Consider the following 18,514-nt stretch of genomic DNA (forward strand, 5'->3'; position numbering starts at 1 on the left):
AAATTCATGTCTATTGAATCAGAGATGCTATCTAACCATCTCATCCTCTGTCCTCATCCTCTGTTGTCCCCTTCTCCTTTTGCCTTCAGTCTTTCCCAGCTTCAGGGTCATTTCCAGTGAGTCAGCTCATTTCCAGTGAGTCAGGTGGCCAAAGTATTGGAGCTTCAGTTTCAGCATTATCCTTCCAATGAATATTCAGGGTTGATTTCCTTTAGGATTGACTGGTTTGGTCTCCTTGGTCCATTATATAAAAAGATGTTCTTGCTCTTCAGAGATGAGTGCCAATTTTTTTACTTTTTGAAAATAATCTTTTATTGTTTTTACTTTTGGGAAATAATCCCCTCCCCTGCCACTGGTGATTGCTTTTATTTATTTATTTAAATTTTTTTTCTTTTGAACTTTTTATTTTATATTGGGGTATAGCCAATTAATAATGTTGTGATAGTTTCAGGTGAACAGCAAAGGGACTCAGCCATACACAAATGTACTTTTAAGGAGTGAAGTATTGCATTATCTAGAACCTTCTTCCAGATAGTTCAGTTCAAAAAAGAGAGTGATAAAGCCAAAAGCCAGTGTCCCAAAATTATAGCAATGATTCTTTCATTTTTTTACATTTCATTTTTATTTAAAATAAATTTTAAATATTTCTAAGGAAAATGTAGGAGAAAAAAGTCTCAGTTTGAATAAATGCTCTGTCTTTCTCTCTTAGGATTAAAGTCTATTGGCACATAAAACTTTGACTTTATGGTAAAACCTCTACATACCCAATTTTCATCTTCCAAGAGTCAACCTTCTTAAACTTAACTGTTACAACGAGTTAAAATGTGGTCCATACTGACTCTACTAAGGCACTAACAGTATCTAATGAGTAGAGTTGGCTTTACAAGTATTTTGTTAGAAAGGGCAACATTCAGTTCAGTTCAGTCGCTCAGTCGTGTCCGACTCTTTGCGACCCCGTGAATCGCAGCACGCCAGGCCTCCCTGTCCATCACCATCTCCTGGAATTCACTCAGACTCTCGTCCATCGAGTCCGTGATGCCATTCAGCCATCTCATCCTCAGTCGTCCCCTTCTCCTCCTGCCCCCAATGCCTCCCAGCATCAGAGTCTTTTCCAATGAGTCAACTCTTCGCATGAGGTGGCCAAAGTACTGGAGCTTCAGCTTTAACATCATTCCTTCCAAAGAAATCCCAGGGTTGATCTCCTTCAGAATGGACTGGTTGGATCTCCTTGTAGTCCAAGGGACTCTCAAGAGTCTTCTCCAACAACACAGTTCAAAAGCATCAATTCTTCGGCACCTGCCTTCTTCACAGTCCAACTCTCACATCTATACATGACCACGGAAAAACCATAGCCTTGACTAGACGGACCTTAGTCGGCAAAGTAATGTCTCTGCTTTTCAATATGCTCTCTAGGTTGGTCATAACTTTACTTCCAAGGAGTAAGCGTCTTTTAATTTCATGGCTGCAGTCACCATCTGCAGTGATTTTGGAGCCCCCCAAAATAAAGTTTGACACTGTTTCCACTGTTTCCCCATCTATTTCCCGTGAAGTGATGGGACCGGATGCCATGATCTTCGTTTTCTGAATGTTGAGCTTTAAGCCAACTTTTGCACTCTCCTCTTTCACTTTCATCAGGAGGCTTTTGAGTTCCTCTTCACTTTCTGCCATAAGGGTGGTGTCATCTGCATATCTGAGGTTATTGATATTTCTCCCGGCAATCTTGATTCCAGCTTGTGTTTCTTCTAGTCCAGCGTTTCTCGTGATGTACTCTGCATAGAATTTAAATAAGCAGGGTGACAATATACAGCCTTGACGTACTCCTTTTCCTATTTGGAACCAGTCTGTTGTTCCATGTCCAGTTCTAACTGTTGCTTCCTGACCTGCATACAGATTTCTCAAGAGGCAGGTTAGGTGGTCTGGTATTTCCCATCTCTTTCAGAATTTTCCACAGTTTATTGTGATCCACACAGTCAAAGGTTTTGGCATAGTCAATAAAGCAGAAATAGATGTTTTTCTGGAACTCTTGCTTTTTCCAGATAATAGCACTAAAAATGGAAGAAAATTAACCTCACCTCTCCAGATCATGCAAGCCCTAAGCACATGAAATAACCTTGATCTTCAGTTAGCTACTAGAGGCTAAATCACTTCAGTCATTTCCAATTCTGTGTGACCCTATGTCCTATAGCCCTCCAGGCTCCTCTGTCCATGGGATTCTCCAGGCAAGAATACTGGAGTGGGTTGCCATGCCCTCCTCCAGGGGATCTTCCCGACCCAGGGATCATACCCACGTCTCTTATGTCTCCTGCATTGGCAGGCAGGTTCTTCACCACTAGCACCACCTGGGAAGCCCTACCTACTAGATATCTGGTACCAAATGAACAATTCTATTTAGTTAAATAAACGCTATGCACAATTGTTACTTAACCCTTTTTCTGATATATAGTTTACCTTGAAGCTCATGATGCTTAAGCTTCAGAGCCTTTTCCGAGATCCTGCAGTAGGTTCACACAGTCACACCTAATTTGAGGTTGTGTCTTGTATATTTTTTAGGAAGGCCCCTCAAATTTTAGCGCCAGATCCCACTAAACCTTAATCCATCCCTGTTGAGATTCAAACGTTTTCCCTTTTTGTTCCAACAGTTATTTTTCTACAATGTCCACCTGACTCCTTCTGAACTGATGGATGAGATCATCAGCATTCGGGTAAGGGGGCCACGGAGTAGGAGGGTAGTGCTCACTAGCTGCCAGGTGAAGCTGGTGATCTTCTCACCACTCTCCTTTCTTCCAGGTTTACAATTCGCATTCTCTGCGGGCAGATTCTCTGATGGGGGAGTTTAAGGTGGGTGTCCACTGTCTGTTTCATTCAACTTGGGTCAAAAATGGGCACTTGATGAGGAATCTGGTTCCTGGCCAGGATTCAGGGTACCCATCTTGGTGACATTCATAAGGTTATATGTAAGGCATTGATGCCATGATTATTGCTGAAAGCCGGACACAAATGCTGTGGGGTCAGGAAGCCAGTTGAGTGTCCTCTGGCTGGAGTCTAGTCAACTTCCAAAGTATAGCACTTAGCACTTAGCACTTATTCCCGGACTTAGTCCGAGGGCAAGATGCCTGGGAGCTGCCATACCAGGGCCCATCACAGAGTTCCTGTTGTGGCTGGAAGCCCAGTGTACTGCTACAGAGGGAAGAGTACTTGCCTGTGGCAAGAAGCCCATTACCCCGCTCCACTTGCCAGTAGCCCAGAGTTCTATCTACTGAGTCAGTTATTATAAATCTGGTGTATGACAGGCAAGCCAAACCAGGGAAGAGAATCAAGGTGCTTTTCCAAGCAGTTCACGCTGGACTTACTGATAAAGACTTGTTGTGCCTTCTTAGCGATTCCACATGGAATGGGCTGCTTCTTGAAGCAAGTCTTAGAAGACGATTTGGGTCAGTTCATATTCTGCCATTAACTAGCCACTTGTAAACCTCTCTGGTGCTTACTTTCTTCATCTGTAAGATGGGATTATTGTGAAAATGAGGTGAGATACAATATATAAAGCACCTAGCTCTTGGTGCATTGGAGTGCCCAATCAAAGGGTCTATTAGTATTAGAATTAACTGGAGGAAAAGGTGGAGGAATACTTAATAAGTCATCCCATATGGTGACCGTGGCCCAGGTTTGCTTGGCTCTGAGGGTTTCCTCAGAATGTGAGACTTCTGTGCTACTGGAAAGTCCCACGCAAACCAGGCCACACTGGTCACTGTGTCTCCTCCAGCTGTGAGACTAGCCCATTCATTCAAAATGATGCATCGCGAGCCTTCTGTGTGTCACACCTCAGAGGAGGCATCGGATATACAGAGACAGTAAGATGGAAATGGTGGGTCTTAAAGCAAGCTGTCTAGTTAAAAGCCTTATTTTTTTAAGTGTAATAATAATGATAGATTCTAGCAGTGACTGAGCAGATTGTAATGTTTGAACTATTTTACATTATTTTTTCCCAGATCGATGTTGGATTTGTTTATGATGAACCTGGTAAGTAACGTTTTCCCATGAACTTGAAGACTCTGGGAATCAAGAAAATTTGAGGGATCAAAGAATAAAAAATGATGTTTTTCTTGACTGAGAAAAGGAAAGGCTATACCCAGTGGGAATTATGATAGCAGTTTAGTATGGGTGTCTTTTTTATAATCTAATGGCAGTCATCCTAATAGAAACAAATAGATAATTTCTCTGTTCTGTGAGGCTACTTTAACCTTATCAAAATCAAATTATAGAATCAGTGACTAGAGCTTAGAGAGTCTTGTTCAGTCACCCCAGGGCAGGATGTGGGTGGAGAGTCAGTGTGAAGGAGAGAGCATTAGAATGGAGCTTCATCTGGGGAGTATGGCCCGTCCTGAAGACACACTGGAGGAAACACATGGTTATCTTACTGCAGATGGAATCACGGACCTGTCAGCTTCTCTGTAGTATTCCTGTCCTTATACGCATTCTTTATTTTAGGTCACGCTGTCATGAGGAAATGGCTTCTCCTCAATGACCCTGAAGATGCCAGCTCGGGTGCTAAAGGCTACATGAAAGTCAGCATGTTTGTCCTGGGAACTGGAGACGAGCCTCCTGTAAGCTCCAAATTCTCAGTCCTCTACATTTAAAAGGACCCAGAGTTAAGCAAGTGGGCACCAGTCATTGTGAAAAGGAGCAGAGCTTCCAGTCAACAACCCCAATCCTCCAATTCCTCCAACTTTCTGGAATTTTTATTTTCTTCACAACAGAATTATTATTCCAGCTCACTTAGCTCCTTCCTTGTGTCTGTGAGCAGGTCTTTCATTCAGTAAAGATATGCGTGTTTTTAAGAGTTCCCCACATCACTGCATCTACAGAACCTGGCTCCATTGCAGAATGAGGCATTGCTACCTAAGAGGACAGTTGTTATTCTAGAAAACTGGGCAGCAAGCCAGTAGCCAGAAAGAAAGTAAAAGAGCTTCAGTAACTGTCTCTCTATTTAGTGCTTAGAAGGTTAAAAAGGACACATTATTTTCTTGTAGTGTATTGGTCAAAGAAACATGAGCATTGATTTTGTAGGGCAGTTTTGAGGTTGAATTGATGCTAAACTCTTAAGCTCAAAACACAGGAAATCCTAATGTAAACAGTTATGATTGGCTTTATTTTAACAAGCACGAATTTGGCCTCTTGAAGTGCTGCTTTCCTATGTGTATAATTTGCCACTGTGTGTCCCCGATAGCCTGAGAAACAAGATCGTGATAATGACAGTGATGACGTGGAAAGTAACTTGTTACTCCCTGCTGGCATTGCCCTGCGGTGGGTGACCTTCCTGCTGAAGATCTACAGAGCGGAGGACATCCCCCAGAGTATGTATTGATTTAATCCAGCCCCAGGATTGTCAGTTGCCTGCATGATTACATGTGATAAAAGTAATCATACTCCAAATAGTGTCGGTGCTCCCTGCCATATGTCTTCCTCCTTAAAGGCCTTCGTAGAGTTATTTTCATTCATTCTGGCCCTATTGAAAACTACCTAAGCAGATTCATGGGGCAGCCTGTTGCTCCCTGACCCATGGCCCTTATGGAGCCTTTGACCCATTCATCTCTGCTCTTTCTCTCTACTGGGTTCCACACCTCCCCCTTATTCTAAAGGATTCCAAACAGAGGTCAGCGGTCAGCGTTGCCAACTCCTTTCATCCCAAATGAAACTGAAGTTCTATAAACAGATAAATGTATTTGCTATCAGAGTATTAAAAATGGCTGGGCCAAAGTTGTAAGTGCCAATAACTAGAAGTCTGTCACTATTGTATTAGGAGATTGGGTGCATTTAAGAGAATTACTTAGAGCGATTCCATTCATAGAGGCTAATGTAGGTGCTCGCCTGTCCTTGCTAAGGACCTGGCATCCTCTCTGCCTTGCCTGGTGTGCCTGCTTCCTGCTGGGCCCTGGGACATAGCACCCTCTCCCCATCCTCAGGAGGCACCACCACTGTACAGGCCATGGAGCTCTTCAGGGTTTGCTACTTTTCCAGGAACCCCTCCCCTCTAATGACTCCCCAGACCATCTTTCCCTCGGAAATATCTTAAATGAAGTAAATAAATTGAACCTCACATTATAATACCTACTGGGCCTGTTCAACTGAACTCTGTTCACTTTTTAAAATTGGAGTATAATTACTTTACAATGTCATGTTAGTTTCTGCCGTATAACAAAGTGAATCAGTTGTCTGTATACATATATCCCCTGCCTCTTGTGCCTCCCTCCCACCCCCACCCCACCCCTCTAGGTCATCACAGGGCACTGAGCTGAGTTCCCTGTGCCATACAGCAGCTTCCCACTAGCTATCTTACATGTGGTAGTTAGTATATGCACATCAATGCTATTCTCTGACCCACTCTCCCCTTCCTCTGCTGTGTCCGCAAGTCCATTCTCTACGTCTGCATCTCTAGTCCTGCCCTGCAAATGGGTTTATCAGTATCATTTTTCTAGATTCCATATGTATGTGTTAATATAATTGTTTTTCTTCTTCTGACTTACTTCACTCTGACAGACACTAGGTTCATCCACATCACTACAAATGAGCCAGTTTCTTTCCTTTTATGGCTGAGTAATATTCCATTGTATGTATGTAGCACATCTTCTTTATCCATTCATCTGTCAGTGGACATCTAGGGTGCTTCCATGTCCTGGCTATTGTAAACAGCGCTGCAGTGAACTTTGGGGTACATGTATCTTTTTGAATTTTGGTTTTCTTCAGGGTATGTGCCCAGTAGTAGGATTGCTGGGTCATATGGTAGTTCTGTTTTTAGTTTTATAAGCAACTTTCTTACTCTTCTCCATAGTGGCTGTATCAATTTACATTCCCACCAACGGTGCAAGATCTATTCACTTCTAAGTTTGTTGAAACAGAGATCTGTTGTTTGTAGGGAATTAAACATGTTATGATTATGCCAAATTTCCTGGAGTTACTCAAGAAAAGATGAGGCCTATATGTTGACCTAAAGAACATTTTCCAAATCACAGCTAGGCCTCAGTTTTTTAATTACCCTGTTTGGATGGACTTGTTTATTCTATTGGTTTCCTCAATAAGTGATTGATTCTCAACATAGTAATTTATTGATTTTTTTTTTTCTGAGATGCTCCCGTTAATTTTTAAATTTTGTGGGGAGAACGTGTTTTTTCTTTCAACTAAGACAAAGGATTTCTGCAATCCAGTCCCACTGGTACTTGCCACTTTTCAGAATGATTCTCGTTGCAATGGTTTTTCCATACAGGAGACAATTTTTAATTTTGCTGAGTGATTTCTGTTCTCTTAAGAGAATCAGATTTGATTTCTTCTGTGATGTGTTCTTTCCAGTGGATGATGCCTTCTCACAGACAGTAAAGGAAATATTTGGAGGCATCGCTGATAAGAAGAACCTAGTGGACCCTTTTGTAGAAGTTTCCTTTGCCGGAAAAAAGGTTTGTATTTGATCTCAATGTAGATACCTCTAGAAACATGTATTTAAATCAGTGTGCTTTCCTTGGGCTGATTTCCTGCTTATTCTTTTTTAAGTAGCCCCCTGATGAGCTGGGCACTGTGCAGGAACACAGATTATCAGACTCTGAACATGTCAGACATCTTAGAGGTTTATTTTGGAGTGGAAAGTATGCCGGACTCAGATTAGAAAGATGTGGTCTTTTGTAAGAGTAGAAACGATTCCCAGGCCCCAGCGTTATCTTACTCGTAGGCAAAGTCCCTAACCAGCAACAGTGATCCCTGGTCAATGTGGCAGGAGTTCCCACCCTCTGAAATCTAATGCCTGGCGATCTGAAGTGGAGCTGATGTAATAACAATAGAAAAAAGTGCACAATAAATGTAATGCACTTGAATCATCCTGAAGCCATTTCCATCCCCCGTCCATGGGAAAAATTGTCTTTTACAAAACTGGTCCCTCATGCCAAAAATATTAGGGACCGCTGTGTAGAGGAGAGCCTCCACTACCCAGGTGCCCGTTTCTATCATGTTACCCACCCCACCCTCCACTGCCATGTTCCAATGAGCTGCAGAAACTGGAGAGTCTGGCAAGGGAACCCATCTCAGTCCTCTGATGAGAGCTGAGGGACTCTTGGTGTAAGAACCCCTGTAACTACCACTTTTACCTACAAAGATGGTCAAAGATTGTAGAGCGGGATTCCATAGTAGAATAACAGTGTACCACAGTCAGTTCTAGGCATGAGGAAGTAGCATCTACTACATATTTCACCATGTGTATGTGAAAGTGAGGTTTGGCAACACACACACAGGGCTATGTCCCAGGAGAGTCAGTGGGAGATGGCAGAAAAAGTCTCAGTTCTGGAGCTAAACGAGGCCAGATTTAAATTCAGACTTCACCTCACTCCATAGCAAGTGAAGTCAAATTCTTTAACCTCTGAGTCTCAATTTCCTGAATTACATATGAGGATAAGGATAATCTTGTAGGATTGTTGAAGGAGTTAATTAATTCAGGAAGTAAACAGCGGGAGCCTGCTAAGTATCAGATACTGTCCCTCACGTTGGAGATAAAGAAGTGAGTGGAACAGTCTTTACTCTCATGGAGCTTACTTCGTGATAGAAGGGACAACAATAAGCAAGCAAATAAGTTACGTAATTTCAGTTAGTGCTGAGTACTAAGCAGAAAATAAAGCAGGACAAGAAGTGACGGGTGCAGGGTGTTTGGAGGGGTTTCCAGTTAGTTTCTCAAGTGGGATATCTTGGAGGAAGTGACATTTGAACAGCGGCCTGGAAAATGCAGAGATATTGGCAAGGGGAGGGCTTCCAGGCAGAAGGAAGAGCAGATGTAAAGACCCCAGGGAGGAGATACGTTCACAGTGGATGAATGCCAACATGGCTGGGGTGGAGCAAGCAAGGGACAAAACCAAGAGATGAGCTCAGAGAGATGAGGTGAGGTGGGCAGGCAGGGCTTTATCAGCCAGAGGATGAATCAAGACTTAGTATTCTAAGTACGCCTGGGAACTGACTGAGGATGCTACACGGGGAATGAGATGAAAGTGAGGAGGCAGGGGAGGAAGTGGGGATCCAGATGGGAACCAACCACAGGCATCTGGGGCAAGATCAGATGAAAATAGGGATGTCAGCATTTTCTGATGGATTAGATGAGGCACGTGAAGGAAAGAGAGGGGTTGTGACTGACTCTGGTTCAAATCTGAACACCCCTGCGAACAACAATGGAAAGACAGCAGCTAGTATGGGAAGCAGGGAGAAGGGCTGGTGGGCAAGATCAAAAGATATGTTTGGACATTTTAGTGAAGAGATGCGTATCAGACGGTATGGTAGCAAGTGTCCACTTGCCAGTGCAGGAGACCTGGGTTCGATCCCTGGGTTGGGAAGATTCCCTGGAGAAGGAAACAGCAACCCACTGCAGTTTTCTTGGCTGGGAAATCCCATGGACAGAGGAGCCTGGTGGGCTACAATCTGTGGGGTGGCAAAAGAGCTGGGTACCACTTAACAACTTAACAACAAGTGCTCACTAAATAGCAACTCTTGCATCATTAGCCTAATCCAATATTAAAATTTGGCAATTTGAAACTAGCTCTTAGTGCACAGAAGAAGCAAAGATCAGTATACTAAATCCATGTCCTATTTTGCCAATTTGTTATTAAGAAAACTTTAATGAAGTTATCAAGTCTATGGGCTTCCCTGGTGGCTCAGCTGGTAAAGAGTCTGTCTGCAGTGTGCGGGACCTGGGTTTGATTCCTGGGTTGGGAAGATCCCCTGAAAAAGGGAATGGCTACCCACTTCAGTCGGAGAAGGCAATGGCACCCCACTCCAGTACTCTTGCCTGGAAAATCCCATGGGCGGAGGAGCCTGGTAGGCTGCAGTCCATGGGGTCACGAAGAGTCGGACATGACTGAGCAACTTGACTTTCACTTTTCACTTTCATGCACTGGAGAAGGAAATGGCAATCCACTCCAGTGTTCTTGCCTGGAGAATCCCAGGGATGGGGGAGCCTGGTGGGCTGCCGTCTCTGGGGTCGCACAGGGTTGGACATGACTGAAGCGACTTAGCGGCAGCACCCACTTCAGTATTCTGGCCTGGAGAATTCTATGGACTATATTCCATGGGGTTGCAAAGAGTCGGACACAACTGAGTGCCCAAGTCTGTAACATGAGTATGCCAGAATCATAATCCACCATGCATATATTATAAACTTTACACAATTAGAAATTTGAATACCTACTCTGTTTTGATGATTTTACAGGTTTGCACAAATATAATTGAGAAAAATGCAAACCCCGAGTGGAATCAAGTCGTTAATCTTCAGATCAAGGTTTGGCTATCTTTTCTTTTAGAAAAAAAGTAAGAATACCCTAGTGGTTACTGAATAAGTTGAGATAACTACCTTTTTTCTCTTTTAACAGTTTCCTTCAGTGTGTGAAAAAATAAAACTGACAATATATGACTGGTGAGTTAAAAAAGACGTGTGTCTAATTGCAAATTGGAGAAATAAATATTTGGATTTGGAGAAACTTTACTTTAGATGGTATAACCCTTACTTTTCAGGATATTTGCTTTTCTTCCAGACAGAAGTGGTACACTGCTCCTGGAATCAGGTGTTTTCTTTAAAAATAATAACAGTAGCTGTTGCAGAAAAGCTTTGGATATCTTGGTTCAACTGCTCATGAACAAAAGGAAGGAAAAATGATCTGAATATACCCCAAGATAAGAAATTAAGGCTTTAAATACTATTAGGCTGTCCAAAGTAGACTTCAGAAATGGAGTAAACTATTTCTAGGGAAGAATCAATCAAAACATTGAGAGCTGTTCTCTGTCATTGTTAGAAGGGAAATTGAAGAGAGCTTCCTATGTGACTGAATGCAAAGAAAATGTGTTGAAAGTTTCTGATGGACTTCATACTAGACCAACATCCTAGCAATGATCAGCCATAATGAGGCTATTCTTGGGTGTATTCTAGTTGGATGGGGCATTCAGCTGGCAGCCCTCAGCTCCTCGAGAGTAGAAAAGATGAATAGCATCATCACTGGTGCTGGCATCATCACGACCAGCACCACCATCATCAGTGTTTATTATGATGTTAGCCGCTGTGTTCTGAGCACTACTGGTGGCAGGTGCTGTGCCTCTTGCCTTCCCTAGACTATTCCATTTACTCTTTAGAGGACCCCTATGGAATGGAGACTATTATTAGTTCATTTTGCAGATGAAGACTCAGGCTCAGAGAGGTCAGGTGACTTGCCCACAGTCACTCAGAGACTCGGTTGGGTTTCCAACCTGTCTGGCCCTGATTTTTCCTTTGGCTAAATGTATTTGACTTCCATGTTAGTTCCCTCTTGGCACTATGGTAACAGGACACTTTGGGAGGAGGAGAGAAGGCTTTATTTTGTTCAGTAACCACATCATACTTCATGGAGGTCCATTAGGGGGCCTGAGAACAAAATGTCCCTTCGAATGAGTGTGAGCTTGTTTTAAGTCACTTGGACCCTCAGTTGACACCCCAAAGGTGCTCCAGGGGCCTCCAGAACTCTCCAGAGTGTGAGTTTGGGCCCTATATAGCTCAGATGACCAGTCTGGCCTGCTGATGCCACAGTGGGAGGATCACTGGCTGAGTCATCCTAGAGTCGCTCATGGTCACGGCAGATGTGGGTTTTCCCCTGATCTAGTTGGCCCTCTCCAAAGCAGTGGTAGATTCAGATGTGCAGAGAGACCCTATTTAACTAGGGAATCCTTGGATCCAGATCTTCGTTATATACCCTGTAGGTGTTTGCACAACTGAGGGAAAGCTAAGGATTCTTGAAATGTAGTCTAGACCCTTCTGGATGGACTGAGAGGATGCAAGCTCCACACATGTGGCTTAATAACCCCCAAATAATAATTTTTTTCCTCATATATACTGTTGTTAATTAGTCACTTTCTGTAACCTAATTTTATTAAACCATATAATATATATTACATAGTATCGCTATAATAGATAATAACATACTATAGTATAATCTTTCCTCAAAATACTGAGTCAAACTTTCCTCCCTCCTGTGGAGTTCTAAACTTCAGAGTGAGTATGACACTAGATGGAATAAAGAGAAGGAATTAAGCAAAAGATGTTATTAATATAAACCTGTTTGTTACACTCACTGTGTGCCCAGCCAGAGACCACTTCACGAGTTAGGCTCACGAACTCTCTTAAGATACAGACAGATAAACAAAGTTGTATGTACTTACAGTGAGCAAACTTACCTAACAACATAGATAAGATTTAGGTTAGAGACAAGCAAATGAAGTCACACAGTAGATAATCAAAAAATATTTGAATTGAATTGAATTGAATTGAAAGGGAATTTTTTTCCCCCATGAGGGACCCTTAGAAAAGCCTGTTGTAATTTTTAAACCATCAGAGTAATCAGTATGAACATGATAAAATAAGATACAAACACTTATTCTGTGTAGTGAGATTTTTATTACCCTCATCATGTTATTTGCTTATAACTGACCCATTCACTTCATGACAACAGTATTGAATGTGACCGTAGGCAAATTCCTGGGCCTCTGTAAAAATCTGTTTCCAGCTGAAATTAGTTGTCCGGTTAGATTAGCATTTCTCAGAGGGTTGTTGGAGGGCCATCTGTGTAAGAATCAGTTGGGATATATACTTGTTATAAATGCAAACTCTTGTTCTTCATCTCTGCTTTCATTGAGTCAAAAGCTTCAATAGGAAATTAGAGGTGGTGCAGGGTGGGGGCCAGGGGAGCAGTGGGGGTTTCCAAGTGATTTTAAAGTGCAGTGAAGCTGGAGGCCCATTGGACAGGGTGATTTCTGAGATCTAGGGTCTTTTCCAGATCTATTGTTGAAACAAAGATCTGTCTTCATAGGTGGAGGTCTTAAACTGTTCTTTTAACACAGGGACCGTCTTACCAAAAATGATGTTGTTGGAACAACGTACCTGCACCTCTCTAAAATTGCTGCCTCTGGTGGGGAAGTGGAAGGTGAGTCACACAGGGAGCAGGAATGAGACAGCGCGCAGAACTTCTGGAGAGGGAATGAACTGGGTAGCCACCCGGCAACAGAGCTGGTTTCTTAAAAGCCAAATGTGATGAGTTTAGTAAACCGTTTCAGTGATGTTTTGATGGTGATCAGCAGAATAGATTAGTAATTAATAATTGGGTAACTATCAATTATTTGTGCAGAAGGAAATGGCAACCCATTCCAGTATTCTTGCCTGGAGAGTCCCTATGGACAGAGGAGCCTGGCGGGCTGCAGTCCATGGGGTCACAAAGAGTCGGACACGAATGAGTGACCAAGACAAGACATCAGTTATTTGAGTTTAAAAATTTTAACTTTCTTACTTCAATCCAAAAACTTTCCCAGTAGGTGTTTTACAGATTTTTGAGTGTCAATATAGAGAGCACCCCCCTTTTTTTTTCAAGTGGCATTGACATCAGTCTACCCATACATATAATAACATTCCCTTCTCTACAGACTTCCTTGGCAGGAGTGAGGTCAGATGGCGTTTGAACCATGTAATCTCCACTCTAGATATTGTGTATTTTGTTTTCATACATTTTATGCTAACAAGCATTGATAACCAATGTACTTTTCTTTTTGTTGTTTTATGCATTGAGAACTAATTGCCTATATTATTCTGGTTCTGTACATATGTGTGAAACTGTAATAGGGAATGAAGGAATAAATTAAGATGGTCACAAAAATTTAGCGTTAACCCATTACTATCATCAGCAGCTTATTGTTCATTACTAAAATAAAAATAACAAAAATTCCTATAATTATCACTTGCTTAAACACATTGAATAAAATGAGAAAATCTGAGGCAAATTTTTGTTTTGGAAAACTTAAGATTTCTCTCATCCTCATCTTGTTTAAGAGAGGACTTTACGTTCTTAGTCACTCAGTCATATCCAGCTCTTTGCGACCCCGTGGACTATAGCCCACCAGACTCCTCTGTCCATGGGGATTCTCCAGGCAAGAATATTGGAATGAGTTGCCATGCCCTTCTCCTCCAGGAGATCGTCCTGACCCAGGGATCGAACCCAGGTTTCCTGCATTGTAGGTTTTTTAAAAAGATACTGTAAGCCAAGCAATAGATAATATGAATAAGAATCTGAAATATAATAGAAACTTGGTGAAAAAGATATAGATTTTCTTTCTCAAGAAGAAGAAAAAGGCATTAGAAATTCTGAGAGAAATAAAGAGTTGAACCAAGAAGATAATAGTCCAAATATAAAGTCAGGTATAGCATTATTTTAAGCAACTGGTAGAAGGTGAGACGGAGAGTCCATCTAAGCATTGTCTGCTAAGTGGCATAGGGGACCATGTTGCTGGACCTGTACAAAAGAAACGTAATTACAATTCTTCTTTTCTCTGCAGAGAATACTTATGTGGTTGTTATAATGTGAGCACTATTAATTGTTTCTAAAATATTTTTGTTAAACTTGTAGTCAAAGCTCTAAAGAGAAGGTAAATATCACCTCTTACAATGTAAAAGTACAGAAGATAGAGCTTAGAAGTGAAAAGAAGTGGAAGGTTGGAGAGGGTGGGCATGCTATTAACTTCGTATCAAGTGAAGGATCCAGATATAAAGGTTAGATTAGACAGATGAGCGGATAAAGAAACTCTGGTGCATATACACAATGGAATATTACTCAACCGTATAAAGGAACACATTCGAGTCAGTTCTAATGAGGTGGATGAACCTAGAGCCTATTATACAGAGTAAAGTAAGTCAGAAAGAGAAAAATATCATGTATTAATGCATATGTATGGAATCTAGAAAGGTGGTACGGATGAACCTATGTACAGAGCGGCAGTGGAGATGTAGACATTGAGAGCAGACTTGTGGACACAGTGGGAGAAAGAGAAGGAGGGATGAATTGAAAGAAACATTGAAACATATGCATTACTATATGTAAAATAGACCGTGGGAATTTTCTGTAGACGAAGGGAGCTCAAACCTGGTGCTCTGTGACAACCTAGAGGAGTGGGATGGGGTAGGAGAGGGGAGGGAGGTTCAGGAGGGAGGGGACATGTGTTTACTTATGGCCAATGCTTGTTGATATATGGCAGAAACTAACACAATATTATAAAGCAATTATCCTCCAATTAAAATTTTTTAAAATGTTAGATTAAATTATTGGGTAGACAAAAACTGGTTAAAGATTAGATGGAATTTATTGGTCAAAGGCAACCAATAGAGTGGTTAAAATCATGCTATAAACTCTTATGGGAGGAAGTGTAAAAATCACTGTAACTCACTTATCATTAGCAGGAAGTCATTAAATATCACCTAAAAATAATTATCCAAGAAATAACAGAATACACATGTTTCTTAGTGATATGGTGGTAATATCCAGAAGAACTACAGATGAATTGTTACAAGCAGTGCCAGCTTCTGTCTCTGAGGCCTTCTTTCACTGCAGGCCCTGCAAGACAGTCTCTGATAGGGTCTCAGAGTAACAGTGAGCAGTAGCCATTCCCTGCAAAGAAACAGGATAACGTATTGGCGACTATAGGCCTTTGTTTACACAGCCTTCTACTAAATTAACTTGGGTTGTCTGGTCTTAGTCCTAGCTAAGTCAGAGACGAGACACGTAAATGCTTTATTAAAACTATGGAATGTTGGTAACTTCCCCAGGCCTCCTTTGATGGTGGGAAGCTGGCGCTCAGATGCTTCACTGCTTTGGGGCTGATGAGGCTGGGCTATTTCCTGTGTGGCTGTGCTACCGGGTGTCACAGTCTTGAGCCATTTTGTATTTAACTGGTGGTGATATTTGTATAAATGAAAAAAGGGTCATGTGATTTGAGTCTGGATTTGGGATTTTCCTGGTGTTGCTAAACCGCTTACCTATTGTTGGATTTGATTAACTTTTTCAGTGTCTCTTTTATAATGCCTGTGTTTCTCTTATTGTTTAACCAATGGTATTTTTACTACATAGATTTCTCATCCTCGGGATCTGGGGCTGCATCGTATACAGGTTTATGCTTTGTAATTTTGCTGTCTTCTAGATCTTTCTGTTTATTATTATCTTATTAAGAACTTATCAACTGATCGCTTTAGCACTTTTTTTTAACTTACATTTTATTGTCTTGAATATAGTTGTGTTAGAGTAACAATTTTTGTGTTACTGTTGCATGGTTGTCCTGCAAAGCTGAGTTTAAGCAAATGGGCTAACCGGGCTTTGCTACATGCCTCATGTTTTCACCTAGATATATACCATCCTGGCTTCACTGTAATAATTGTATAACATGTTTTTTTCCACTTTGTACCTTGAACAGTCATCTTCCAACTCTGTGGGATCAGAGCACGTCCTTGGTTTGCACATTTGCCATTCTTTGCAAGTTTGCTCAATGCGCTCACACTTGACCTTACAACCCTCTTACAGCAGATGTTGTTTCCCTAATAGATGAAGACTTTGTGATTTAAGAAATTTGCCTTCTTTCAAAAAAAAAAAAAAAAACACATGATGCTCCCTGCCATTCTAACCACCCAAGGTTGTAGTGAGAGGGGAAAAAAGGGATTGCATGTAAGAAAGCTTGCCAACTGCAAAATTAAGGTATTATCATCTGCCTTTATATTATTGACACAATGCCTCATTCTCATGTTTTTAAAAATCCAACTTCACTATCTTACAGTCATTCTTTCTATGACTATTAAAGTGGTCTTTAACAAATGTGTAACAAACATGGTAGATTTGATGACACTTCATTCAACCAATCAAAAAATATTTATGTGGTAGTACTCCAAGATAGAACTAGGACTAGGAGTTTAAGGATTCAGAATAAAACACATTTGATTCTTACCCACCCACCAAAGGAATTATAGTGTTCTCACAGACATAGCAGCTATTTAAAGTTTAAAAATGGAAATATAAAGTGATAACTTAATAGAAGTCCAAAATGCAAAAGAGCCTCAAAAAGGTGAAAAAGATTGCTAACTACAAGTGTATACAGTTTGCTCAGCTGTTTATGAGTAGGTACTCTGCTCACCTACTACTTGACATTTATCCTTCTGCCTTAGTTTTAAGCATAGGGTTGGAAAGGGCCATAGAGTTGATCCAGTCAACCTCTCATCCACAGGGGAAGAGTTTTGACCATATCCTGAAAGATAAAATACAACTCTTGGCCTTAATATTTCCTCTGCTCCCAATATAATCTGTCCCATTATATGACACTACTAATTCATAGAAAGATCATCCTTACATTGAGTGAACCAAAGGTGGCCTCCTTGTAGCTCCCAATAGTGAGTGGTCCTTCCTCTGCTTATTGGAAGCAAGTCCATCCCTCCTCCATATGGGAGCCATTCGGATGGCTGAAGGCAGCTCTTGTATTTCTCTGTCTTCACCTGCAGTCTCTGACTCCACTATTTCTTACATTGCCTGCAATGCCCTTCATTGGGGAGTAGTCTTGCTGAGACCAGGTAGCAGAAATAAGAAGCATATTGGATCCTCGTCAGAGACAGAATGTCATGAATGGAGATTTCACATTGCTTATAAATATCATAGGGCCATAACTGTAGGCAGACAGTTCACTGTTATATATAAAAATTTTAAATGTCTTGTATTTTTAAAATCATCTGCCATCATACTAACTACTTGAGACTAAATGATATTTTGGAGGAACAAACAAAATTAACCTGATAAATGTCATTTAAATGACTTCCCGAAACAGTATACTCTATCCCAGTTGTCAGCAACATGCTTGCTACAATTGCCAATTATAAACTTGCAAAAAATGTGAAGATCAACTTCTTTCATTTGAATAGTATCATCTTTATGTTTACCTGAACTAACCCCCCAATGTTTTTTATTTAGTGTTTTATACTGATAAGATAGAAATATGGCAAGTCTCACAAGTGTTTATAATTTGCACTAATACAACTAACACAAAATGGAGGAAAACTGTCTCACCCAGCTAACTAATAACTAATATCTATTTCAGCAGAATGGTGTTAAAAGCCTAAAATACTAATGATGTTCTCTCTCAGTGAATACAGGAGAAACAGAGGTGGGCTTTGTTCCAACTTTTGGACCTTGTTATCTGAACCTATATGGAAGCCCCAGAGAGTACACGGGATTCCCAGATCCCTATGATGAGCTAAATTCTGGAAAGGTTAGTTCTTCAATTAAGGTGTGTTATTAATGAGCACTGACTCCAGATTTCTTTTTCTAATGGTTATGATTAAGTCTCATATTTAAGAGACCTCCCTACCCTCAGAGCCCACCAGATGACCGATGCAGTGTTTTTTGTGGTTGTTTCTTGGTTTTGTTTTCTATTTTTTGGCCTCCTGGCATGTGGGATCTTAGTTCCCTGACTGGGGATTGAACCTGTGTTCCCTGCAGTAGAAACAAGGTGTCTTAACCGCTGGACCACCAGGGAAGTCCCTGATTAAGTGTTGAAGAATGGAGATCTCATGTTGCTCAAGTCTTAGAAGGCAAGGTAGGAGAGGATCCTGAGGTCATTTCTCATGGCAATTGCAAATGCATACCATGGCCTTAGGAAGCATCACCACGAACATAGCTAGTGGAGG

The 18,514-nt window shown here is 41.3% G+C and overlaps 1 protein-coding gene across 4 annotated transcripts in view; it reads left to right on the forward strand.

The window, feature by feature from the left end:
• The window catches only part of MYOF (myoferlin), a 177,010-nt gene that overhangs the window by 73,867 nt on the left and 84,629 nt on the right, over positions 1-18,514 (forward strand). For 2 of the 4 annotated variants that reach the window (XM_018041294.1, XM_018041296.1), the window contains exons 8-18: positions 2,640-2,702; positions 2,788-2,838; positions 3,987-4,017; positions 4,486-4,601; positions 5,225-5,351; positions 7,342-7,445; positions 10,226-10,294; positions 10,386-10,429; positions 12,877-12,959; positions 15,924-15,962; positions 17,972-18,096. In XM_018041294.1, the coding sequence (XP_017896783.1) occupies positions 2,640-2,702; positions 2,788-2,838; positions 3,987-4,017; positions 4,486-4,601; positions 5,225-5,351; positions 7,342-7,445; positions 10,226-10,294; positions 10,386-10,429; positions 12,877-12,959; positions 15,924-15,962; positions 17,972-18,096 (852 nt within the window). The remainder of the gene's footprint in view (positions 1-2,639; positions 2,703-2,787; positions 2,839-3,986; positions 4,018-4,485; positions 4,602-5,224; positions 5,352-7,341; positions 7,446-10,225; positions 10,295-10,385; positions 10,430-12,876; positions 12,960-15,923; positions 15,963-17,971; positions 18,097-18,514) is intronic. The other 2 variants (XM_018041295.1, XM_018041297.1) reach the window with 1 other exon arrangement.

This window comes from Capra hircus, chromosome 26, assembly GCF_001704415.2.
Source record: "Capra hircus breed San Clemente chromosome 26, ASM170441v1, whole genome shotgun sequence".
NCBI classification, from domain to species: Eukaryota; Metazoa; Chordata; class Mammalia; order Artiodactyla; family Bovidae; genus Capra; species Capra hircus.